Raw genomic sequence first — 27,778 nt, 5'->3', positions numbered from 1 at the left:
ATAGACCAATGGATATTTCAGGCTGGAGAAAGGTTTGTAGTGGAGTTCCCCAGAGGTCAGTATTGGGGCCTTCACTTATCCTGACAAATGTTAACGATCAAGGTGACAATTTCAAAGTTTGTAGGTGATACAAGACTTGGCAGCGTTGTGAGATGGATTGTTGGAGTGGCAGAGGAAGTTTATTGCAGACAAGTGTGATGTGATGCACTGTGGTCCGAAGATTATGGACAGACAATAGTATATGACGTATACAATTTTAAAGAGAGTGCAGAGGGACAGGGACTGTGCTGTATATGTGCACGGATCATTAAAGGTGGCTTTACTGGTGGAGAGAGCAGTTAATAAAGTGTAACAGTGTGCTCAGCTTTATTATATGGGGTATAGAGTACAACAACAGGGAGGTGATTTTGAATTTGCCTCAGACAATTGTCCGATATCAGTGGGAGTATAAGTACATAAGAATATAAGAAGATAAGAACTAGGAGCAGGAGGAGGCCATCTGCCCCATTCAGCCTTCTCTGCCATTCAATAAGATCATGGCTGATCCTTTAGTGGTCGCAGCTCCACTTACCCACCGTCTCACTATAACCCTTAATTCCTTTACTGTTCAAAAGATTCAATGAGGTAACCTCAACTGTGTGCAGTTGCATATGCCACATTACAGGAAAGATGTAAATACATTGGAGACAGTGCAAACAGGATTTACAGGAATGGCTCCATTGAAGGGAGTTCATCAGGGTAGTGTTCCTGATGAAGGAGCTTTTGCCCGAAACATCGATTTTCCTGCTACTCAGATGCTGCTTGACCTGCTGTGCGTTTCCAGCACCACTCTAATCTAGATTCTAGGGTAGTGTCCTAAGCCCAACATCTTCATCCATGACCTTCCCTCTAATCAGAAATGAGGATGTTTGCTGACGATTACATACTATTCAGCACCATTCACAACTATCAGATACTGAAGCAGTCCATGTTCAAATGCAACAAGATCTGGACAATATCCAGGCTTGGGCTGATAAGAGGCAATTATATTCACACCATTCAAGTGTCAGATAATGACCATCTTGTAAAGAGAAAGTTTTACCACCACCCTTTCACATTCAGTGGCTGAATCAGTCACTACCAACATCCTAGGAGTTACCACTGACTAGGAACTGAACTGAACTAACCATACTCTAATACAGTGACTATAACTGCAACACGAAAGTCACATGCTAACTTGCCAAAGCCTGTCTACTATCTTCAAGGCACAAGTAGGAGCATGATGGAATACTCCCCAAATGCCTGGGTGAATACAGCTGCAACAACACTCAAAAAACTGTTCATAATCCCAAGACAATTCAACTCACTTCATTGACAGCTCATCTACAAGTATTCACTCCCTCCACTACTGACGCTCTGCATCAGCATTGTGTCCCATCTATAAGATGCACTGCAGAAATTCACCAAGGGTCCTGAGAGAACACCTTCTAAACACGTGACCACTACCATCTAGAAGGTAAATAGCGGCAAAATATGGGAATTTCATCATCTGCACGTTCCCGTCCAGACTGTCGCCATCCTGCCTTGGGAATATATGCTTTTCCTTTAGTATCACAGGGTCAACTCCCTCCTTAATGGCATTGGGTCTTTCTGTAGCAAATGTATGAAAGTGGTTCACCTCCACTTCTCAAGGGCAAGTAAGGATGACTTTCATGTTGGATCAACCAGCAACATCCACAGCCCATGAATTAATAAAAATATATTTCACCCACCTTATGATATTGACCAATATTTCACTTGTATTCCTACTTGATTTACCTTCATGCTAACCCTTGTGCAGAGACATCCAGATGCCTCTGTACTACAGCATTCTTTGTGCTTGGAATGTACACACACATCTAGAGTCTTTACAATTGACATTCTTGCTCGGCCACTTCAGAGAGCATAGAGTCAAAGAGTCATAGAGCTGTACTGCACAGAAACAGACCGTTCAGTCCAACTCGTCCATGTTGACCAGATATCCTAAATTAATCTTGTACCATTTGCCAGCTTTTGGCCCATATCCCCCCAAACCGTTCCTATTCATGTATTCATCCAGATGCCATGTAAATGTTGTAATTGTACCAGCCTCCACTACTTTCTCTGGCAGCTCACCTCATACACGCATCACCTTCTGTGTAAAAACTTTGCCTCTTAGGCCCCTTTTAAATCTTTCTCCTCTCACCTTAAACCTATGCTCTAGTTTTGGACTCTCCTTTGGGGAAAAGACATTGGCGATTCACCCTATCCATGCCCCTCATGATTTTATAAACCTCTACAAGTTCACCCCTTAGCCTCTGATGCTCCACAGAAAATAGCCCCAGCCTGTTCATTCTCTGCCTATAGCTGAAACCCTCCATTTGTGAATTAAATCACCCCGGACTGTAGATAAAAATAGGACAAACCATCTGGGAGTAACAGATTCCTTTCCTGCAGGACATTAGTGAAATGTTCAAATTTATCACCATCAGCTTTACATTTCAGATCTATTATCTGAATTTAAATTTGACCAGCTGCCAGGGGGAAGAACTGAACACACACTCCCAGAACATCAACTCATGCTTCTGAATTGCTGGCACTGTAAATCTACTACAAAGGATAGTCAGCATAAATTGCTCATTAGATGACTCAGAGATGACTGGTGGTAGATTAGCCTGCAGGTCAGCACAACACAGGCAAGGCAAGACCTTTGTGGTGACCTTAACCAGTACAGGAATTGAACCTGAGATATTAACATCACAACATCACAAAGCAGCCATCCAGCCAACTGTGCTAAATGCCTCTCACCATGCTAATGCCTGATGTTAAAAATCACACAGCACTAGGTTATAGCTGATGAAGGAGCAGTGCTCCGAAAGCTAGTGCTTCCAAATAAACCTGTTGGACTATAACCTGGTGTTGTGTGTTCTTTAACTTTGTCCACCCCAGTCCAACACCGGCACCTCTGAGTCATGACTAATACATGACAACATTGAAGTGAATAGCATTGATGAACTTAAGGACAAATAAGATAAGTACCAGGGGGAGAAAAGAAGTGAGAATAAACTTTTAGGATTTGATAAATTTTTGTGGAGTGCAGGAACCAGCAGGAAACTGTTGGTCTGAAGGATCTACTTTTGTGCTACAAGGTTCCATGTAATTCTATGCAATAAGGCAGCTGTGGGGCTTGCACTGCATTTTTCAGGCTTATGAACCCTCTTTGGCTTCATGTCAAACCGACAAAAGAGGTGTCTGCCCACCTTCCGATCTGTTGACACTGGTAACTTGGAAAGTATGCAAAGTAAAGAAACTGTACATTTAAATTTACAATTTGCTCTCCAGGTGACGACCCAGAGACTGAGAAAACTGAAAACAGGAGAGAAAAATTAAGCAGGTTTAATGTGGAAGGGTTACATAGACTGACAGTAAGTTTAGGTTGACAAAGCCTATTAGAAAAGTGAGGACTGCAGATGCTGGAAACCAGATGTTAGATCAGAGTGGTGCTGGAAAAGCACAGCAAGTCAGGCAGCATTAGAGAAGCAGGACTTCTCAGATGCTGCCTGACCTGCTGTGCTTTTCCAGCACCACTCTGATCTAAACAAAGCCTATTAGCCAGCTGAATCTGCGTAGAAGAACCTGATGCTTGGGAGATGCCACTAATCCCCTTTCAGGAAGGAACCTGCTGTCCTTACCTAGTCTGGCCTACATGTGACTCCAGATCCACAGCAATGTGGTTGACTCCTCTGGGCAATTAGGGATGGGCAATAAATGCTGACTCAGCTCACGACACTCACATCCCATGGATGACTAAAAGAAAATTCAACTATCACTCCTTTGTTCCCTGACATGCATTGTCTCCCAGCCCGGTAACACATCAAATTTAAAATTCTTAGGTCAGAATTCCATTGTGGCCTAATTCCTATCTTTCTCTGCAATCCTCCCCAGTTCTTACAACTCTCCGAAATCTCTGGAGTGATGTATACCCCCCCAGTTCCCAGATGTGGGCCTTCAGTCAATCAGACACTAAGATTTGGACAAGCCCCTTAAATTTCTATAGTTTTCTACATTCTGACTTTTAACAAGCTTCAAATCATCACTCCTGATCTAATTGTGCAGACAGAAAGCTTTGACAAAATATATCTCTTCTCAGCAATATTCAGATTCATTTCATTTTCTTTAGCTCACTGTCAGTTAGGAGTGCCATGGCATCTCTGTCTGTGTTAAATGTAATCTATCGATGTGAATTGTCATTGTTACCTGGAGTTATGCAATGGAAATAACAATTTGTTTTTATGCAACACCTTTTACCTGAGGAAGTTACAGAATTACTATGCCACAGTGGGAGGCTATTCAGCACATTGTGCCTGCCACAGTTCTGTTTTCTAGTACAAACCTTCTGTCCTTATCCCTGCACCATTTCTATTCAAATAATTACCCAATGTTCTTGTGAATGTTTCAGTTGAAACTACCAAAACTAGCAGGCGTAGGTTTAGGGTAAGAGGGGAAAAATTTAAAAGGGACCTAAGGAGCAACGTTTTCACACAAAGGATGGTGTGTGAATGGAATGAGCTGCAAAAGGAAGTGGTGGAGGCTGGTACAATTACAACATTTAAAAGACATCTGGATGGGTATGCAGGTGGAAATAGGTGGCCAGATAGATATTTGAAAACTCATTTCAGGATCATAAGTGATACTGAGAATATGAATGATCTGATTAAGGTTTGGAGAGGGGGCAGCATTTGTGGTGGAGATCAAATACATCAGCTTCTCTCATTTCACTATTGAGTTAGAAAGGTTAAAGCACTTGTGTGGGAGCTCAGTTCACACAGTTGGCTGGGTGGCCTAATGTAATTGAATATGACACCAACAAAATGGTTCAGTCTCTGTTCTGGCTGTTGTCGTGGAGCTCTGCCTCTTCATCTCGCCTCATACTGGACTGCGTGTGTCTCTCAATCCCTGTAAATACTTGTCTTTCTCCAAAGGAGAGATATCAGTGATCCTTGTAGGAGCAAATTAGTGCAGATGCTGGAATCTGTACTGAAAACAACAAATGCTGGAGATCACAGTGATAAAGAGTCATCCAGATTCTCTGATGAAAAGTCATCTAGACCAAATATTAGGTTACTCTCTCTCCATGGATGCTGCTTGACCCATTGTGATGTCCAGCATTTGTGGTTTTCAGTATCAATGATCCTTTGTGGGCTCTGGCTATTGTTTTAAAAATGCAGGGGACGTGGGTCTCACTGGCTGGGCCAGCATTAATTGCATATCCCTGGTTGCCTCTGGGAAGGTGGTGGTGAGCTGCCTTCTTGAACTGCTACAGTCCATGTACTATAGATAGACCCACAGTGCATTCGGGAGAGTTTCAGGATTTTGACCCAGCCACAGTGATGGAACGCTGATATATCTTCAAGTAGCTAAAGAGCAAAAGGATAGTTAAGGAAAAGGTGGGACCAGTCAGCTATGAAGAAGGGAACTTAAGTGAAGAAGCAAAGGAAATAGAATGAATTTTAAATGACTTTTTTCTTCTCTGCATTCAAAAAGGAAAGAAATGATGATGTTGTATTAATCTAAGAGGAGCAGAGTGAAATATTGGACAAAATAATCATAATAAGAGAGGAAATGTTAGAAGATTTGGAATGCTTGGAAGTAGATAAGTCAACACGGCCAGATGGATTGTTCCCTGAGAGTTGAACGAGGTCATGGAGGAAATAGCAGATGCCCTGAGGATTATTTTCTAATCTTCACTGAACATTGGTGACTGGAGGAATACAAATGTGGTAAAAACAAGGACTGCAGATACTGGAAACCTTCATCAGGAAGGGCTTTTACCCGAAACATCGATTTTCCTGCTCCTCGGATGCTGCCTGACCTGCTGTGCTTTTCCAGCACCACTCTAATCTAAAATACAAATGTGGTCCCATTGTTTTAAAACAGTACAAAGAAAATGCCAAACAATTATAGAACAGTTAGTCTTACTTCGATGGTGGTCAAATCGGCAGAATCAATTGTGAGAGATCGAATAAACTGTCACTTAGAAAGGCTTGGACTGGCCAAGGATAGTCAACATGGCTTTGTTAAGAAAAGGCCATGCCTTACAAACTTGATTGAATTCTTTGAGGAAATGACAAGGAGAATTGATGAGGGTAGTGCAGTGGATGTTGTCTACATGGATTTTAGTAAGGAATTTAACAAGGTCCCAAATGGCAGACTGGTTAAAAAGTAAAAGCTCATGGGATACAGGGTAATGTGTCGAGTTGAATCTAAAGTTGGCTTAGTTACGGGAAACAAAGGGTAAAGGTCGATGGCTGTCCTTGAGACTGGAATGCTGTTTCACATGGTGTTCTGCAGGGCTCAGTGTTGGGACCCCTTCTGTTTGTTTTAGAGATTAACTATTCGGATTTGAATGTAGGGGGCACAATGAGAAATTTGCAGACAACACAAGAATTTGCCATATTGTGGATAGCATGGAAGATAGTTATAAGCTCCTAAACAATATAGATGGGTTGGTGGAGTGGGCAGAAAGGTACAGTTGATGTTCACTCTATTTATGGAGGTCAAACAGTAAAAGGGACTACACAATAATCAGGAATATACTGAAAGGGGTAGATGAAGTGAGAAATCTTCTTGTGCAAGTGTACAGACCCCTAAGGAAAGCAGTACAGGTAGATAAGTCTGTAAGGAAGGCAGATGGAATGCTCGGCTTCATTAGCAGAGATATAGAATATAAAAGTAGGGAGATAATGATGAAACTGTATAAGACACTAGTGAGGCCACAACTGGAGTATTACGTGCAGTTCTGTTCACCACATTAGATTTTGATTTAGATGTAGTTTTTTTAATCATCACACGTACCTGGGTACAGGGATACTGGAGTGCAGAGTAAAGTCTACAAAGTCACTATTCTTCAGTAGCTTCTTAGTATATAAAAGACAGGATTAAAAATAGAAGCAGAAATAAAAGAAACAGCCAAAAGAAAAGACAATGTCCAGATTACACTCTGCCTTTGCCATGAGTTTTCATCGCCATAACAAAAAGCCACAAAGTCCATCCCTCAGTCTGTGAACACTCAGGTGCCCTGAGACCCCACACGCTGCAGCAGCCAGAACACCACTGCCTCTGCCATCAAGTACAGGATGGATATAATTGGTCTGGAGAGAGGGCACAGAAGGTTTGCTATGATGTTACCTGGACTGGAGAATTGTAGCTATGTGGAGAGTTCGGAGAGGTTGCTTTCCTTGGAATAGAGAAGGCTGTGGTGGGGGAGGGGACATGATTGATGGACACAAAATTGTGATGGGTAGAGATAGAATAGACAGAAGGAGCTTGTTTCCTTTGGCGGAGAGTTGAAAACCCAGAGGTCACAGATTGAGTCTAAGCAGAAGTGGCAGAGGGGACATGAGAATGTTTCCTTTTATGCAGAGGGTGGTCGGTGTCTTGAATTTGTTGTCAAATCTGATGGTGGAGACAGAAACCCTAAACTCCTTTAAAAGCTACCTGGATCTGCACCGTAAATGCTATACACTGGAGGGCTATGGGCTGTGTGCAGAAAAATGGGATTAGAACGGTGACTTTGGATTGGCATGGACAAAGTGGGTTGAATTCCCCTCCACCCTTTCTCTGGTTTCTAAGTCAGGATGGTGAATGGCTTGGAGGGGAACTTGCAGTTGGTGGTGTTCCCATGTATCTGCTGCCCTTGTCCTTCTGGATGGAAGTGGTTGTGGCTTTGGAACGTGTTGTCTCAGGTGCCTTGGTGAATACCTCCATCTTATAAATGTTATACACTGCTACTGCTGAGTTTTGGCAGTGAAGAAGTTAATTATTGTGGATGCAGTGCCAATCAATTGGCTGCTTTGTCCTGGATGGTATCAAGCTTCTTAAATGTTATTATATTCATCTAGGTAAATGAGGAATATTTCATCACACGTCTGACTTGTGCTTTGTCAGTGGTGGACAGGCATTGGGGTGTCAGGAGGTGAGTTACCTGCTGCTGAATTCCTAGCCTCTGACCTGCCCTTTTAGCCACTGTATTTATATAAGGCTAGTCCAGCCCATTGCCTCTGCAACTCTGACATTCAGTCAGGTCATGGCTGACCTGTGACCTAATACCTGCCTTTGGCCCATATCCCTTAACACCTTAACAAAAATGAATCTGTCTCAGATTTAAAATGAATAACTGATCCGGTATCCACTGTCCTTTATGAAAGAGCTTTCCAAATATCTATCACCCGATGTGTGGTGATGTGCTTTCATAAGAATGTAAGAAATAGGAGCAGGAGAAGGTCTTCTGGCCCAATTAATATAGCTGATCTTTTTGTGGCCTCAGCTCCACTTATCTCCCTGCTCACCATAACCCTTAATTCTTTCACTCTTCAGAAATCTGTCTATCATTGCCTTAAAAACATTCACCGAGGTCACCTCAACTGCTTCACTGGGCAGGAAATTCCACAGATGAAGAAGTTCCTCCTCAACTCAGTCCCAAATCTGCTCCCCCCTTACTTTGGCACTGCCCCCTAGTTTTAGTTTCACCTACAGTGGAAATAGCCTCCCTCCTTCTATCCTATTGATTTCCTTCATAATTTTATATGTTTCTTATTCCCCCCCCCCCCCATGCTTCTAAATTCCAATGAATGTAGACCCAGACTTCACAATCTCTCCTCATAAGCCAGTCCTCTCATCTCCGGAATCAGCCCAGTGACCCTCCTCTGTACCCCCTCCAGTGCCAGTACATCTTTTCTCAAGTAAGGAGACCAAATCATTTCCTGCCCACTGCCCTGATCATTTGGAGCAGAAAATGTGTTCGAGGGCAGGAGAAGGAGTAAATAAATATGCAGTAAGTCAGGGAGTGATCTGCCTAATTCTGCTGTAGTTAGTGGTTTGATTGTATGTAATACTCCGGGTTGGTTCATGTATTGGGTTACCAGAAGGAGAAGCGAACACCATCTGAGTGTTAGTTCACAAAAGCGATAGGCTTGTCTTTATTTTAAGCTAATGGGCTAATATGTTGTATCATTTCCCAAACGCTAAGTGTTTTCTAAAAAAAAAGCAACCGCGCCCAGTCAGATGTTTCTAGTTTACTTAACTATGCTTTTTGTGGTGTTTAATATCGTTGACATGTAGAGATCGGTGACGGGATGAGACAATTTTGTGACAGACGGCGCAAAACAGATTGTTAAATAAACTCTCCGCCATCCTGATAGTGTCGGAGAAGGAGGTCGATAACTGAGCTGACGTGTACTCCATAGAACGTGGGAAGTCAATAGGGGAATCCGCCCTACCTACATACAGCGCTTGACACTGCTTGGTGTAATTTATTAGGGAAGGATTTCTGGGTTTGAACCTAATATGTATAGATCCAGAAACATCTACACCCAGGCACAGACACGGACTCGCTCTTTTCAATAATGATTTCTAAGTATATGGTTGTCTACGAATCGATCGGAACTCACGTTGCGTTAAAATGTAGTAAGGCTATATCTGAGTTTAAAAATAATGGTTATCGTGTGACTTTTTTTTATATTCAAGTTAGACATATAGGACAATCGTGTACAGTGGAGAACTTACTTTATGTTTAGAAATCAATGGGTCATATTGTACATTTTTTTTAGATTAGATGACAGTGTGGAAACAGGCCCTTCGGCCCAACAAGTCCACACCGACCCGCCGAAGCGAAACCCACCCCTACCCCTACCCCTACATTTACCCCTTACCTAACACTACAGGCAATTTAGCATGGCCAATTCACCTGACCCTGCACATCTTTGGATGGTGGGAGGAAACCGGAGCACCCGGAGGAAACCCACGCAGACACGGGGAGAACGTGCAAACTCCACACAGTCAGTCGCCTGAGGCGGGAATTGAACCCGGGTCTCTGGCGCTGTGAGGCAGCAGTGCTAACCACTGTGCCACCGTGCCGGCCAATATTTGTAGCAGGTTTACCCAAGACGCAATTAATATCTGGTCCAACAGATTTATTTTAGATTAGATTAGATTACATTACAGCGTGGAAACAGGCCCTTCGGCCCAACAAGTCCACACTGACCCGCCGAAGCGCAACCCACCCATACCCCTTACCTAACACTGTGGGCAATTTAGCACGGCCAATCCACCTGACCTGCACATCTTTGGACTGTGGGAGGAAACCGGAGCACCCGGAGGAAACCCACGCAGACACGGGGAGGATGTGCAAACTCCACACAGACAGTCGCCTGAGGCGGGAATTGAACCCGGGTCTCAGGCGCTGTGAGGCAGCAGTGCTAACCACTGTGCCGCCCGTGCCATTTATTTGAAATCATTAGCTTTCGGTGCGTTGCTATTTTGTCCACTCCAGTCCAATTTATATCTGGAGAAACTCTGCAGGTCTGACAGCACCTGTGGAGAGAGAAAGCAAGGTTGACGTTGCTTTGTCTCTCCAGGGATTCTAACTCTGCTGAGTTTCTCTAGTATTCTCTGCTTTTGGTTTGAGATTTTCAGCACCTGCAGTTTCACTGTTTTGGCCACTAAGTAATGAAAGGTCAAAACCGAAAGCACTGCGAATGCTGTAATGTCGGAACCAAGAGCAGAAATTGCTGGAAAAGCTCAGCAGGACTGGCAGCGTCTGTGGAGAGAAATCAGCGTTAACATTTCAGGTCGAATGACCCCTCCTCGGACAGTAATGAATATTATTTGAGCTTAATACACCTGGTGTCGAGTGGTGCAGTGGTAGTGCCCCTATCCATGAGCTAGGAGGCCCAGGCTCGAGTCCCACCTGTTCTACAAGTGTGTGATCACATCTCTGACAATGTTGATTTGCAAACATGTATGTTTACTTCCAAGCTAATGGTGGTAGGTTTGGAACTGTTTGGAATACACACTCTGTATCTGGGGTTACTTTCGACTGAGTCAGGGCAGCAGTCAGAGGGCAAGGGGTAAAATAAATCTGATAAATAGGGACTGCTGGTTCTTCCGTGTACATCTGAAAACGAGAATCTGCTTCCTACGAGGATTGTACAATTCCTCTTTGCAGAGAGGCAGACTTGCATCCACGTAGCGCCTCTAGAGGACGTCCCAGTGCGCGAGGCCGCCAGGAGAGTGCTGCTGATCTTTAGTCGCTGTTGTATTGTGGGGAAACACTGTCTGGATTAGAGTGTTGCTGGGAAAGCACAGCAGGTCAGGCAGCATCCGAGGAGCAGGAAAATCGACGTTTCGGGCAAAAGCCCTTCATCAGGAATGAGCCTGATGAAGGGTTCCTGCTCTTCGGATGCTGCCTGACCTGCTGTGCTTTCCCAGCACCACTCTAAACTCGATTCTGATCTCCAGCATCTGCAGTGCTCACTTTAGCCTTGTGGGAAACACTGGCACATCTAATGCGCACAATAAACTGACATAAACTGATAGAAACTGACACAGGCAACAATGGCCTGAATATTTGTTTTAATTTATTGCGAGATAATTTTTGCCTCCCCTCCCCCACGGAGTTATTCAGACAGTTCCCTAAGATTTTTAACTGTACCCAGGTCAGCACGCTGTTCAGGAAACCCTTGAGGAGAAGGTAGCACTGCCAGCAATGGACCAGTCCTGCACTTCAACTCCAGCACGGAACTCAGTCCCCGTTGCGGCTCTGCAAGCAAAACTTTCTGAACCCAACACCCAAAAGAAAAAAAAAGAGAGATACCAACTGCGCCCCTGCTGTAAATGCTACACAAAAGTAGGTTTAAGGTGATAAGGGAGGGATACAAATGAATCCAGGGGGAGTTTTTTTTCACACAAAGGGTGGTGTCTGCAATGGGCTGCCAGAGGTAGTGGTGGAAGCAAGTACAATTTGGTCATTTAAGAAACATTTAGACAGGTACATGGACGGGATAGGTATGGCGGGACTAAACGCAGGAAGATGGGATCAGTTTAAATTGTGAAGACTGGGCAGCATGGGCAGGTTGGGCCGAAGGGCCTGTTTCCATGCTGGAGGCTTCTGTGGTTTGGAGGGATATGGGCCGGTTGCTGGCAGATGGGACTAGATTGGGTTGGGATAACTGGTCGGCATGGACGGGTTGGACTGAAGGGTCTGTTTCTGTGCTGTACATCTCTATGACTCTATCCACTAGTCAATCAACCAAAGCTCCAGGCTACTCAGCTGGAATACAGAGCACGATTCTTCCCAACACCTACAACCCACTCCCCCACTCTCTGTTTCAAGTCAATCAAGTCAAGAAGGACTGGATTGTTTGTTCTCCTGCTCTAACCCTATCGTTCAGGGACTTCTGTTCTGCTTTTCCTTTCCAGTCTCCTTTTGATACTTCTTCGAAACTCTTTCGCCCATCACATCAGGCAGCCCATTCTAGCTCCTAGCCACCTGGACCCTGAACTTTCCTCTCATCTCTTCTAACCTGTTTGAACATGGCTAGGGCTCCAAAAGTAAACATGTGGTACTCAGTACAGTCTCTCCCTAATCCTAACCTGAATAATGAGTTGGCCTCGTTTACCTCCTTCACTCGATTGTTTGGGCCCGAAACCGTGGCATTGATGCTTGAAAAGTTTTAGATGTAGCAACGCATTTAGGATAAAAGTAATAAAGGCAATAAATGGTGCTAACAAACCATTGGATGCTCTCTCATGAGAGAGTGACTACTGGTGGTGCTTCAACCTGAGGGGCACCACACCTCAGGCAAGGTTGAGACCCCTTCATGGTAACCTTGGCAACTGTAGGAATTAAACCTGTGGCATCATCCATCAGGCGTCCAGCCGAAAATTATCTAAGCGACCCTCATTTATAAAGTATGAGAGATAAAGTGTGGGTAGGTGGGGGAATGGGGACCCAGTGATCCTGGTTGGAATTCAATTAATTGAAGGCTCATTGCTGGTCATTAAATCATCATCGATTGTAAAACAAACTTGTATATTTTACTAACATCCTTGAGGTCAGGAAATTTGCCCTCCTTACAGGGTATGGCCTACATGGCTAAAGGATGGATGTTGTTGAACAAGAAAGGGTGCATAAATGATTTACAAGGTTGTTGCCATGGTTTGAGTGATGGGCAGAGGCTGAACAGGCTGGGGCTGTTTTCCCTGGAGCGTCAGATACTGAAGTGAACTTATAGAGGTTTATAAAATCATGAGGGGCATGGATAGGATAAACAGACAAGGTATTTTTCCCAGTGTAGGGGAGTTCAAAACTGGAAGGCATATGTTTATGGTAAGAGAGGAAAGATTTAAAAGGGAGTAAGGACAACTTTTTTCACACAGAGGGTGGTGCGTGTATGGAATGAGCTGCCAGAGGAAGTGGTGGAGGCTGGTACAATTACAACATGTAAAAGGCATCTGGATGGGTATATAAATAGGAAGGGTTTAGAGGGATATGGGCTAAAGGCTGGCAAATGGGACTAGGTAGGCTATCTGGTCAGGTAGTGGTGGAAGTGAATACAATTTTGTCATTTAAGAAACATTTAGACGGGTACGTGGATGGGATAGGTATGGAGGGTTATGGACTAAACGCAGGCAGATTGGATTAGTTTAAATTGTGAAAACTGGGCAGCATGGACAGGTTGGGCCGAACGGTCTGTTTCCGTGCTGCATACCTCTATGACTTTACGTGTGACCCACAGCAATGCAGTTAACTCGGTACTAACCTAGCAAATTATTCCCTTCAAAGGCAATTATGGACGAGCAAAAATGCTGGCCTTGACAGTGACCTCGACATTCCTTGAAAGAATGAAAAGAAACTTGGAAAAGAAAATAAAAACTGCTGGTTTCACAAGTGAAATTCAATAAGATTCTCGCGCGAGGTGGAGGATAGCTGACTTCCATCAGGCTGGGAGAGTGGACAGTGAGTTGAAGGTGAATCATAGAGGCAGCTGCTCGACATGAGGAAAAGGTTGGATAGTGTGCAAAAGCGGGGACTTGTTATAAATGTCCCTTGAGGACACGGGCTTAAAATAATTAGGCAAATAAAGAGGAGCGATCAGGAGAATTTACATTATGCGATGAATTTATGATCTGGAATGAATTGTCTGAGGAAGCAGATTCAATAGACGCTTTCAATAGGGAGTTGGGCGATTGCCTGAACAGAAATAAAAATGCAGTGCTGGGGGGGGGGGGGGGGGGAGAAGAGATATTAATTAAATATCTCCTCCCTGCAGAAACACTCTGAGGGGCTCGTAAGGTGCAGTGGTAGTGTCCCTTCCTCTGAGTCAGGTGACCTGACCTCAAGGCCTGCCTGGTCTCCAGGTGTGTGGTAATATCTTTGACCAAGTTGTTTATATTTTGTTTTTGTTAATCTGAACGGCCTCTGAAGCTTGTAAAATTGTAAATAAAGGTCATGTTTCCAACAAGATCAAAAGTCACACGGGGCCAGGTTTTAGTCCAACAGATTTGTTTGAAATCACACGCTCCGAAAGCTTGTGATTTCAAACAAACCTGTTGGACTATAACCTGGTGTCGTGTGACCTCTGAACTTGTCCACCCCAGTCCAACAGCAGCACCTCCACATCCAGTTTCCCACAGGCCTAGCTCCTAGCTCGCGGAGGAAGAGCTCCGAAATATCGTTCAGAAATGATCCGTCGTCGACAAATTCATTTCCACTCTGCGAGTGGGAATCGATATTTTAAAAATAGCCAGGTTGCCGGCCGTCTCCGGACGCCCAAATCTGCTTTGTCCATCGCAGTAAAACTAAAACAGACGGGAAGAGTCCCAGACTTGACTGAACGATGTGTGAGAGACACTGTGTTAGAAAGTGTGTGCCTAGTCCCGGATTCGAAACGGTGATCCCGAGGAAAGCCGGGCCGGAAACATCCTTTAGAAAAGTTAAAGGCGGGGATAGTTACAATAACAAGATTTATTTCCACTAATCGCAATTAACTCCATTCATTACAACTAATCTTTATTTTCGTTTCTTCCTTACATCCAAGCTCCATTCTCCCCGCTTACTTCATCAAGTCGCTCATTATCCTTTCCATTTCGTTTTTGTAAATTTCGTTTTCATCCAATTTTCCCTTCTCGATTCCCCACTAATATTGCCGTCTCTCTCTCTCTCTCTTACTGTCGCTGTGCTATAATTTCCCCTGTCTATATAAGCGACTGGGGTGATAGAGCGGGGACGGTTCGGGCTGAGGGGGTTAGAGGAGACCCCCCCCCAGAGCCTTTTGCTCCTCAGCAAACGTTTTTGCATTTCTTGCCACGGGGAGGAAAGTCGGACCGCCAATTCAGAATGATCCCGCGACGCCAGCTGATGGCTAATGACTGTTCTGGGAGGGCGAGACATTGACCGGGAGGAAGGACCACTGCCCTTGCTAGTTCTGCAATAAACTCCTGGCATCCCCCCCCCCCCCCCCCCTTTCCACCTCAAGCGGCAGCTGGACATTGAGTTCAAATCTTCGCGACTTACTATTTCCAGGATAAATCAAACAGCTCCCTCTGAGATGTCCGTGCAGAAGCTTTTAAATCTGGAGACTCTGGGGGGGGGGGGGGGGCGGGGGAACAATTGAAGCAAAACTCCCCGTAATTTCCTTGTAGCCAGGGCGTTATTTAAAAATTCACGCACAAGATGCTGGGGTCTCTGTCGAGTCCAGTGTACATTGCCCAGAAGGCAGGTAGGAGTCACCGCGGGAGTTAAATGTAGGCCACACAAGAATGGCATAGATTCATGGACGCTATACGAATCCACGGTTTTTTAATATTTTCTGGGGGGGTGGGGGGGTCATTCAAATTCCGCCGTCTGCGGTGGTGGGAATACCAACCCGGGTCCCCCTAACACTGTCTGTGTCTCTGGATTAACAGCTCACCCATCATGCCTCTGGGCCATCACCTCCAGTACTGCCAAGGATGAAGAAGGCAGCTCACCACTATCACCTCCTCACTCGGACCATACTGGCCAGCCAGCGACACCCACATCTCCAGAGCTATCCTTTAAAAACAACAACCAAAATTGCTCTGATCTGCTTTTCTGAAGCCAGGGGCTCGACATATTTCCAAGATCAGACAAAAAAAAAATGTCCCGCTTGCATCCTGGAGATTTCCAATGTCACCAATTTTGATTAAAACCGTCGCTTACAAAGAAATTCACTGGAGTACCGTTCACCGGAATCATTCTGAATATATTTTGTTACCCTGACAGCATGGACACGGGCGCGTGTCCAAAGGCTCCAGATAGTAACAACGCGCGAACGGATATAGTATTGGAAGCGGCAGGTTATTACACTGATGCTGTCTGAGTGCAGGAAAGATTATGGATTTGCAAAATGACTTGGAATTGGAATCCCTGGAGCCGGCGCTGCAGCCCACAGGACGAGAAACAGAACTCCATTTGGGGAAAACACAGAAGTGGGGGGGGGGGGGGGGTTATGGAAGTCCTATTCATCCGCTATAGTCCACCTTCTCATCACCACATCTAAAATGCCCCTTCAATAACCGCCAGGAATGATGACCGATTACCTCGGGCATTTGAAACAAACACAGAGAACGCTGGACAAACTCAGCATCTGCAAAGAGAGAGAGAGAGAGCAACTCAGTTAACTTCAGACTGTCCACAGATACTGCCAGACCTGCTGAGTTCCTCCAGTAATTTCTGTTTATGTTTCAGATTCCCAGCATCCGCAGCTCTTTGTGCTACGCCGGATTCGTTTCTTTTGGTTTTGCAACAAGCCGCTGGGATTTCTCAGTCGGCGGAGAAATTCAACGCTTCGGTCGTTAATTTCAACTCCGCGCTTTCATTTTGAAACAATGAGCGGATGACAGATCCATTTAGCACCCCCCCCCCCCCCAAAAAAAACAGCATTTTTTTTAAAAAAATAGGCTTCTTCTAATTTAAAATGAGACGAGAACAAAACAAAAGAGCAGAATTTGTTGGAGGAACTGACGAAGGGTTTGAAAGATTCAACTCTCCACAGATACTGCCAGATTTGTTGAGTTCCTTCAACAATTTCTGTGTGTGTTTCAGGTTTCCAGCGTCCGCGGTGTTACCTTAAAGTGGCTTGTATTTTCAAATGATCGAGATTAGTATAGGCAGGGTCTAGATTAGAATGGTGCTGGAAAAGCACAGCAGTTCAGGCAGCATCCGAGGAGCAGTAATTAGAATAGGTAAGACTAAACAACAACCTGGGGCCATTTATTTGTATCTGTGTATGTGTGTATGTGCATTTGGAAACAAGTTGTTCATATTCAAAGTATAAATTTCATGAAAGTGTAGGTTCAAATTATATTGAAGAAATTGATGCCCAGTTCCCTGAACGACAAGTTTTGCATTCAAACATTTCAAACGTATTTCCTACTTATTATTGGAGCGAATATCTGTTAATTTGATTATTTTTTTTACTGAGAGCAACAATAGACTGGATACGAGTTATGCTATTTGAGGGAGAAACCTTTGAAGGTTCAGCATTTGTACAGAGGAGGGTAACCAGCAACTCGACAGAAGCACCGAGAGACTGAGGGAAAACTGGCGGATGTGTAACAGTCCGACCGGAACCAATAAAACCTGACAACGTTCAATGAACGGGGGTCAGAGGCACGATAACTGATGCTGCTCACATTACGGTCAGCGGGCCTCGACACCACATCATGAAGGGGGCCTTCCACAGAGACAAATGGAGCCTTGGTTCGAAGCAAAATCACGTTTTGATATCCCGTAAGACACTGTGATCTATTAGACAAGTAAGGCAGCTGGAAAGGTTTAATAAGTACTGTTCAAGTCACAGTCTGACTCCTGGGGAAACCCGATTGATAAATTCACAGCCAGCGTTTTAAAAGATGCATGCACTTTGGAGACAGATACTGTTAAATATAGGATTAACGATCTACCAAGCACATTCCTAAATGCTAGAATATACATATATTATAGCCATAATTCTGACTTTGGGATGTTAGTGTGTATTTCTATGGAGAGAGTTAAAAACTGAATAGGGCCCAACTCAATATTGAAACACATTATCCGAAACATCCCTTATAATTCCTCAGGGAGAAAATAAAACCAGCGGCCCCACTCCAGCATGGGATGGACAATGCGCCCTTGTTTTGATCAAAATGTTGTTTATTTTCATTAAATTTCAGAAGGAACGAATTTTCCATCGCATGATTAATTTCGATCGAGTTTCTTTTGCTTAAAACAACCACTTTCTGCAATTTTCATCCAATCAACACTACTCCATTCAAGATTCAAATCTCAGGCCTTTTTAAATAATCTTTCGCTTTCCATGTAACACTTATTTTGATTTTCAGCTCCCTCTCACCTAGACCTCCATCTCCCTGTCTCTATCCCACTTCGGATGTTTTGCTGCTTTGTTAAATATTCCTCATCATTCGGTTACGGGGTCTCTCTCCATCTCCTCCCCCACTGCTACATTTCATAGAGTTATTGATGAGAACAGGCCGGGAGACCACTCGGCCCGTTGTGCTTGTACCAGGAAGAACTCACCGGTTGCTCCAACTCTGCACATTTCTTGAAATAACAACGACACTTTGTTATAAAAACAAGAAACTGAAATACAGGTTATATCATTCATTCACCCAACACCCACACGGAATGCAACACCTCACCTGTTAATCTGTCTTTGGCAAATCGCTTGCTGCTCTCCATCCAGGGGAAAGTTAAATTAGATAAGTTTGCCATGTTGCCCATGCTGGGGAGACAGGGCACAGTTGGCATCCCGGCCGACAGAGGTGGAGGAGGTATAGGTCTGTGCGCGGGCACTCGGATCACCCCGGCCCCGCTGTTCATATTAAGATTCATATTCATACTTACATTCATATTCATAGACATGTTAACATTATAGGATCCCGGCAATCCGGCCATACTGCAGGCGTTATTGTAAGCATTACTGTAGCCATCAGGCTGGGAGTTGTACACGCTGGCTGCGATCTGGTAATCCGACTCAGCAACTCGGTTCGGGTGCATGCAACTCCCTGGCTCCGAATTGTTCAGGATCTGATCAATTCCAAAGTTTATGGGCTCATGTTGTGAGTGCGTTTGCTCAATTGCAGCATGATCCATGTTTTTTTTAAACGCTATTTCAGTCGCAATTCTCCAATGTGTTGGTATTTGCTAATGCACACTCTCCCTCGCTCTCTATTTCTGTGCACCCCCCCAACAAATGTTTTGTATTTTTTTGCAAATGAGACAATGTCAAAATAAGCTCAAAAAGGAAAAATCCACACGGTCCAACGCTCTGGATTATTTGTTTTCTTTCTTCCTCCCGCCTCCTCCTGATTTGGGTTAATTAATAAACAAAATAAAAATGATATGTGTATATAATTATTTTCATATGTATATAAAATAAACAATTAAGAGCACATTTCCTCTCTGCCGAGTTAAATCCGACTTTCTGCAGGGAGCTGTGCCCGTGCGTCGAGAATCCTGGGGTCTTCGTCTCTCATTGGTCTCCTGCGCCCCTGATTGACAGTTCGGACACCGGCGACCTTCGTCCCGCCCTCCCACCAATTCCCGCACGGCCATTGGCTAAAACCGCACTCTGACGGACAGATAGCTGAGCCGATCGCTTTCGGAGTCTCCCGTGGGTGACGTCAACATTCGGCGGCTCCCCATTCAGAAACCGGGAGAACACCGTCCCTTTCTGAAGATCTCTATTTCCATTGGACGACCGCCGTTTGATTGACGTGAGCCTCTCGGCACGCGCGTCCACCTCTTGCCAGGAGCTGGAGGGTGGAGGAGGTCACTTAGCAAACGGGGAAAGATACAATTTGCAACAAAGACTCGAGAAAAAAAACAAAAACCGCCGTCCTCCCGGCCTCCTAAATATCCTTTCGGCTGGAAGAGAAGGAAAATAAACAATTAGTGTTAACAAAATGCATAGATGGGAAATCTCATCAGCAAATGCTCAAACAACTTCCTGAATTCGTTAGTCATGCACTTCTTCCCATCGCATCCCCCTCCTCCTACTTCGCTTTAATATTTTCAGAGACAATGCACGGCCTAATGCAACGTTAGCAAATTGGGTTTAAATTATTTAGTTCCTCAGATGGAGCGAGCTGCCTCAAGGCTTCACATGACCTGGAATTCTGAACTATTCTGGTAACTATTTCGAATGCAAAACAACCCCCCCCCCCCCCAAACAATTGTGTTAAAAATGCAAACACGATTACGGTACTGTAATCCGTTTTTCTACCTTCTCAGAATGTCTGGTAAGTATTCACCTAATTCGCATTCCTTATTTTTGTTCTGGGGGCGGGTAATTCAGTCTGTGTGTCGCATCTCGTTTTGCTCTCTCAATTTGGGAATTATTCCCATCAATGCGAATTTAAACCTATTACTGATGTCTTTACATATCATAGAGCTGATAATTATGTTATAAACACATCATCAAGCTGTTAATTATCAAAGAATGATAAGCAGGGGCGGCTGAATCCTTGCGTATGTAGTTTTATAATCTCTGCATTTTTTTACAAAATCAAAATCCGAGAGCGGTAATTATCGAATTGTCTTAAATTTCATTAATTCTATTTGCAAGGAAGTTTCAAAATGAAAATTTAAATCGAAATATTTTATATGTTTTAATAAAACAATATTCATAATGCAATTTACACCAATTGCAGATATGCCCTGCTAAGTGCCTCTCCACCTATATTATAGGACTTTAAAATAGTTATATATTTTTAAAAATACGGTGAGATTAGGAGAATTTAACCCATGTCATTTTCCCCTTGTATTCTGTCACGAATTTTTGTGCTTTTAGTTTATTTTTATTCGGAGCACCACTGAGAAATATTCCTATTGTGTGTGTTTCTTTTCAATCAAATGGATGCCACTTTCCTCTCATTTTTACCACAATCCATCTCAGAAAACGGACAGTGATCAGAAACGAGGTAATGATACCAGTTTGAAATTTAATCTAGTCCAGAGCTAAAAAAAATTGCTGCCTGAAAATTATCGTCAATTAATTTGTTATTTTGATAATTAATTCGTTCGTGCTAGAATTGTCCCTTTCCCATACTTTGCATGACAAATTAAATCAATGGTGGTTATTAGATTTTGCACATTTTACACTATATGTTCAGAAATGAACAACGTTCAACTCATAAGAATATTCATTATTTATAATCTGATGTATGGGAATCTTTCTGATAGGTTTTCCCCCGAATTGTACTTTTCAAAAAGGTTAAAACCAGGAACTGTAGAAGCCCGTAATTAATAGAAAGTGTGGTGATATTATTGCAAATAGTGCCACGGCCGCTTTTACAAAAATATAATATTCTGTTTGCTTCTGTAACAAATAAGTGGATTCAAAAGTCGTTCATTAAACGTGACGCGGCCTGGGGAGTCCCTGAAAGATCGAGCGATGCTTTATTTGAAGACTTTGTATAAATAGGATTTTTTTTCCCGTTCGGCTTTGCTGATGTATTACCAAGAGTGACGCTTTTCATTACCGCTACCTGCGCGGGAGGCAGTAGATATTAATAAGATCAGCTACATTTAACACAATGCCACTATGTCATAATTTACTGATGCTCTCTTTATGAATTACAGCCCGGCTTTTTTTTTACTCCCTCTCCTTTTTTTTACCATTTCACACAACACACAATGTGTAGGCCATTCAGCCGGCCACGTTAGTGCTAGCTACTTTGGAAGTGGCGCCCGATTGAACTCCTCTCTTGCTCCTTTTCCCACTAATTCCGCCAGACATTTATCCTGCAATCCCCCCCCCCCCCCCACACACACACTCCCTCAGCAATTTTGAAAATTACCCCTTGCCCCGTTCTCTCAGCCGGCCGTTTCTGTAAGTAATCCCCGACCCTGACACCTCAAAATGTTCAGATTTGATGCGTTTGTACGCTGAGATTTCGGGGCGCGGTGATAGGGGTTGGTCGAGAGGGCATCAGGAACATCGTTCTCGTGTGTTTGAATTCGAGCCAATGTGGCTTATTGGCTCGGGTGCAATATCCGCGCTTCGCCCTCGTTAGCTATTAGTACAGGGCTAGAAAGGGACAAAAGCGATGTCTGATTCTGAATGGTCACTGCGCTGAATGAGCTATCCCTTCAGATTGAAAAAGGGCCTGTAACCAATCTAACCCAATCCAGAGATGTCTTGATCATGCACAAGGAAGTATTTTTAAAAATCTTCCAATGGTTACTTTATGTACATTTAAGGATGCGGAAATGTTTGAACTTGATTCAGAGCAATCCTCTTGAAAAGCTGAAACTTTCGGTTCTGTTATAACAGTTCTAACATCCTTCAAATACAATTGGCTTGTAAATTCGACTGTTAATAGACACCAGCTCTTTCCAAGTTCGACTCACCACTCTCCACTGAAATGTCAACTCATATGTTTTGCTCAGCTTGTAAGTAGAAGAATTTAAGAAAATTATTTACAAATCACACCAGAATCCATTTCAGGTTAAAGTGCCCTCCAGGAAATAAAAAAAAGAGCGTTTAATTCCATTTATAATTATATCACTTTTTGTTTAAAAATGGAAATATTAAACAGGCTTCATTATTTTCCCCATTTTCCTGTTATTGTACAATATTGTGGCAATTATCGAATGGTTTGTGTTTAATGTAAATTCAATCATCTGTTTCTTCCCAGCCTTTTTGTGCTAACTCAGAGCAAATCGAAACAAGATTGTTAAACGGACGGCTAAGTTCGTTCCACGTTAGTGCGATTTATGGCACAAACTGCAATTATCCCCGGTGTTGACTTGCCTTTTTGTTAAATTCCTCAACGCTCATTATTACCGCTCGGATTCAGGGGCTGCGTTGCTCGTTCGAACCAACATGACTGAACCCACAGTTGCCAGTTTATCCGCTTCCCCCGGACCCACCTTCACACGAAGGGAATAAATAGACTGCGCTCAGAATGCCGCGGGATGGCGGGCGAACGAGGGGATATTTTGGAATTTCGTGTGAATTTGATCCTGCGAGGAACAGACCGGCCTGAAGACAGTGAGGGTTTTAAATTCGTTGTTCTCTCTGTGAAAGAGATGGATGTACAAATAAACGGATGGATCAGAGTCACATCTAATAGCAATTGATGCGAACGTTAATAGACAGAAGTGAGTGAATGAGGGGGCAATGGAATTTAATAAAACGGCATGTGCCCCCTTTACCGTCCCCTCTCTGTCCCTATTCGTTTTCTCGCTCCTGTCTTGTCAGATTCGGAGTCTTTTTGTTCTGCGTTTCCCCCCTCACTTTCTTTTCTCTCGTGTTCCCACCCTCACCGATTAATCGGGCTTCTGTGTCCATTTTTGAACCAGGCTCCTTGACAGCCCGTTCCCACTCCCCAGTCTTCCCGCTAACCCATTCTCCGCTGCTGACACTCGGCTGGGCAGCTCAACAGAGCAGTGCCTGGGGTCAAACGCCCAAGTCCCTGGGCCCATGTTGAAATGCTGCCGACTGGGAGAAAACACTTTTTCCCCCGGATCCATCCTGAGCTCGGCCCTGTCCCATTCCCGGACGCGAGAGCAGACCCAAATGAGATTCTTGAATGAGACAAAATCAGAATCTCCCTCCAACTGGCACAAACGGCGCGTTTAAGCCTGATGATCTGTTTAGAACACGATCCTTATTAAATTACATTTAATGCAATCTCCCCACGAATAATTAAAACGCTTCCTGACATCTCCTTGCTGCATGGAGATTCCCGTTTAGTCGCTGAACCAATTTAAAAGGCGCCACACGTTAATTGAAGGCAGAATGGAACCGACACGCCGAGTCCGTGGATTGCACATTTAGCAGGGGATTGGAAACTCCCCCCCACCCCCCGTCATTATAAAAGCGAGGATTGCACTAGTGTCCAGTACAGCGACCCATTTCACACAGACCCCACGGACAGTCGACTCTCTGGCCGAATAGGAGACCGAACGAACGCAGAAAGACAATTGCCAGGATGGCCAGACTGAGGATGAGGACATCTTAAAGATTACGCGTCTCTCGAACAGCAACACCAATTACCTCCCCCCCCCCCAAAAAAAAAACCCATCAGCAAACGAATAAAGGCACAGCAGTGAATCGAGACAGGATCTGTATCAATTTAAAATAAAAAAAACAGGGGAAATAACGAAATCTAAACAAATCTCAACGGGAGTTAGATTGGAGTGAAAAATATTTCGTTTTAAAAAAAAATTCTAATACATTGCACAAACAGAAATTGCTGGAAAAAGCTCAGCAGGTCTGGCAGCATCTGCGGAGAGAAATCAGAGTTAACGTTTTGGGTGGGATTACCTTTCTTCAGAACTCTACAGTGTTCTAAGGAGGGATCACTGGACCCTAAACGTTAAGTTTGACTTCCCTCCACAGATGCTACCTGACCTACTGAACTTTTCCAGCAATCTCTGACTTCGTTTCTGATTTCCCACATCCGCAGCTCTTTGGGTTTTTATTATAACACAGCATTCGGCACTGTTCTGATCAGCTCGCCAGCTGATGAAACCCTCACCGCTGCCATTTTTATGATTAATTTCTAGACTGATATTACAACTCCAGAATGGCATCCATTTTCCACCGCCTCAGGTCCGATCTTGCCTCACCAACCTTGGTCGCCTTCCATTGACTCCTGATTTCAAAAGTCCCTTCCACCTTTTCAAGCTCCAATCCTGATTGAAATATACCACCACCGTCCCACCCATCCCTAGCCCCAAACCCCCGCTCCACATCACCATGTCTCCTTGTTGTCCTGCCCTCATCTCCGTGATATCCCCCAGCCCCACAACCCTTGCAGACGTCTGTCTTTACAAGACCATAAGAAACAGGAACAGGAGGAGGGTCTTTGAGCCAGCTCCGCCATTCAGTTGGACCTTGGCTGATCTTACAGAGCCTTAAGAGTCATGCAGTCATACAACATGGAAATAACACACAGCTCCAACTTGGAACAGACATCCCAACCTGATCTACTACAGCTTTTGATCCACATCACTCTAAACCCTTCCTATTTATTTACCCATCCAGATGCCTTTTAAATGCTGCAATTGGACCAGCCTCCGACACTTCCTCTGGAAACTCGTTCCACACACCGCTCAGGTCCTTTTAAAATCTTTCCCTTCTCACCTTAAACCAATGCCCTCTAGTTTTGGACTCCCCTACACTAGGACAAAAGGTGTCGGCTATTCACTCTTATCCATGCCCGTCATGATTTTATAAACCTACATAAGCGCCAAACCTCAATCTCTGGGCTCCAGGGAAAATAGCTGCAGTCTATCCAGCCTCTCCCTATAGCTCAAACTCTCCAGTCCTGGGAACATACTTGTAAATCTTTTCTGCACCCTCTCAAGTTTAACAACATCCTGCTTATAGAAAGGTGAGTAGAATTGCCCGCAGTATTCCAAAAGTGCCCTCACCGATGTCCTGTAGAGCCACAACATGTCGTCCCAACTCCTGTACTCAATGCACCGACCAATGAAAGCAAGCACAGCAAACGCCCTCTTTACCACCCCGTCCACCCACCACTCTACTTTCAATGATAAAAACAGAAATTGTTGGAAAGGCTCAGCAGAGAAACCGGAGTTAATGTTTTGGGTCCAGTGACCCTTCCTCAGCTCACTCTCAAAGTACTATGAACCTGCACCCCTAGGTCTCTTTGCTTGACAACACTCTCCAGGACCTTACCAGTAAGTGTATAAGTCCTGCCCTGATTTGCCTTTCCAAAATGCAGCACCTCAGATTTAGCTAAATTAAACTCAATGTGACACTGCCTTGCCCATTGGCCCTGATCAAGGTCTAGTTGTACTCTGAGATCATCTTCATCACTACAGCACCTATTTAGTGTCATCTGCAAACTCATTAACCATACCTCCTCTTAACCCTTGATTTCTTTATTGATAAAGATCTATCTATTTCAGCCTTAAATATACACAAGGTTTGTGTTATTTGCAGCCTCTCTGAACTGATTAGCTCCCCCGGCTGCCTGGGTCCTTCCTAGATTCCTCATTCCTCTCTTCCCTCTTTAAGATGCATTTTGTAGCTTTTGTCCTGAATGTCAAACTTTGATAATACTGGCGAAAGCTTTTTTTTAAATTTTAACTGCGCTTTATTAATAAGAATTACCGTTGATAGCAATTCTTTGTATTATGTTATCTCCTTGTCATTTAGTTTTGTCGTTTAACTGTCTAAATTGCACTAGTGTTTGGAATCTTTAACGTCTGTTATTTTTATTCAGTTATGGCATCGCTGGCATTTATTGCCCTCCTGATTTATATTTATTGCCTGTGCCTAATTTATATTATTGCATTGCATGTAAAACATAAGCTGAGATGTATTAAACGATTTGATGATACAATTTTTGAATTCTAATATTCTTTATCATATTACATTTGATAGTCCATTGTATGATTTCACGATTATGTTATGGCAGTGTGGTACCAGAGCATATTGTATTATTAAAATGTATTCGCCTGGTTAAACATTGTAGGCTGTTCATTTCGTGCATTCCCGCAGATCTCAGACACCCGTTGCACGGCTCTGCCTAAGGCAATAACATTTCCAAGGGATTCTGTCTTTAAACGCAGCGACTTAGCTGCAGGTCCTTTCGAGTTTGATAAAACATACACCAGTCATGCCGATCTCAATAAGAGACATCTTTCTTTCTGTGCAGGAGGTGCCAAAGTCAATTCACCAGCAACGGGAATGTTCTAATCGAAAAAACCAAGTATATTCTCTGCTGCCTTTGGAAGATAATCTTGGCCAGAACAAAAGTAATTCCTGCGATTTTTTACGGCAATTTTGTAAACAATCTTACTTCAGATTTTCCAGCAATAGCTCCAATGTCCCTCTATTTGGTCAATTTAGTTATTTATTACATTCCTAGAGTCAAGAAGCTCAACCCATTTGAAACGTCATCACTAATTCATGTTAAGCCAACTTTCCTGATTCATTCTTGGACAGTTTCATTCACAGGGATGGACACATGCCCAGAGTGTGGTGCTGGAAAAGCACAGCCTTTAGCCCGAAACGGCGTCTCTCCTGCTCGGATGCTGCTTGACCTGCCGTGCTTTTCCAGCACCACACTCTCGACTCTAATCTCCAGCAACTGCAGTCTTGACTTTCGCGTAGGGATAGATACTTGAAGTGTTTGAGGAGGGCACGGGATTGGCAGAAGGACAGTGAGATTAATTTTGTGTTGTTCAGCAAGTGGCCCCTTTTATTTTCAAACAGGAGGTAAGCTTTTCATTTGCCTTTCCTAATTTGAATTAACCTTGTTCATCCACTCTGCACAAAGTCTCTGTTCTGTTAGGTAGAAACAAAGTATCTTGTAAAACTTCATCATGACAGTCAACGATTCACACTATTCTGATTTCCTTACCTTTGTGTTCTGCTTTGTTATTTTTTTAATTCACAAAATTTATCCAGACATCGAAAGTGATGAGCCAACAATTACTCCCTTTCTGGATCTCCCTCCACCAAGTCACTTTGTATACATAATGAGAATGTTTTTTTGACAGAACTGCATTTATCAGTTTTGCACGTCAGCCCCCTCTTTATTATGCTTAAAGAGCTTTTCTTTATTGCTCCATAACATCAGGTTGTCAAAACCTTGCTGAGGATGAAGGAGAGGATGTTGTGAATGCACCAGGGATGCAGAACTTCACTTATGCAGAATTGCTACATTATTCTGATGAGACCAGTGAAGGTTAAGGGGAGATATTGTTAAAGTGATGGCAATTGGGAAAGAAAGGACATAGACTTAAAATATTTGCAAAAGAATTAGAGGGGAGATGAGAATTTATTTTCCTCAAATGGTTTTTGATCAGGAATGCAATACCTGAAATGATGGTGAGAGTGGAACCTTTCACATTGGGTGAACAGTTGAAGGAGAAAGCTTGCAGAGGGCTGTGGACTTGAGTTAATCGGACTATTTTTCCAAAGAGGTAAAA

At 43.7% G+C, this 27,778-nt stretch overlaps 1 protein-coding gene across 1 annotated transcript in view; it reads right to left on the bottom strand.

The window, feature by feature from the left end:
- tlx2 (T cell leukemia homeobox 2) overlaps positions 1 to 19,234 on the bottom strand; it is a 75,824-nt gene extending 56,590 nt beyond the window's left edge. Inside the window, exon 1 of the mRNA XM_043693278.2 lies at positions 18,499 to 19,234. Coding sequence (XP_043549213.1) covers positions 18,499 to 18,952 — 454 coding nt within the window. The 5' untranslated portion in view covers positions 18,953 to 19,234. The remainder of the gene's footprint in view (positions 1 to 18,498) is intronic.
- Between the last annotated feature and the right edge of the window lie 8,544 nt (positions 19,235 to 27,778).

This window comes from Chiloscyllium plagiosum, unplaced genomic scaffold (assembly GCF_037043375.1).
Source record: "Chiloscyllium plagiosum isolate Xiang-an unplaced genomic scaffold, Cpla_swu_hap1 HiC_scaffold_1, whole genome shotgun sequence".
Classification (NCBI taxonomy): Eukaryota; Metazoa; Chordata; class Chondrichthyes; order Orectolobiformes; family Hemiscylliidae; genus Chiloscyllium; species Chiloscyllium plagiosum.
This window is presented reverse-complemented; position numbering and strand designations above follow the sequence as displayed.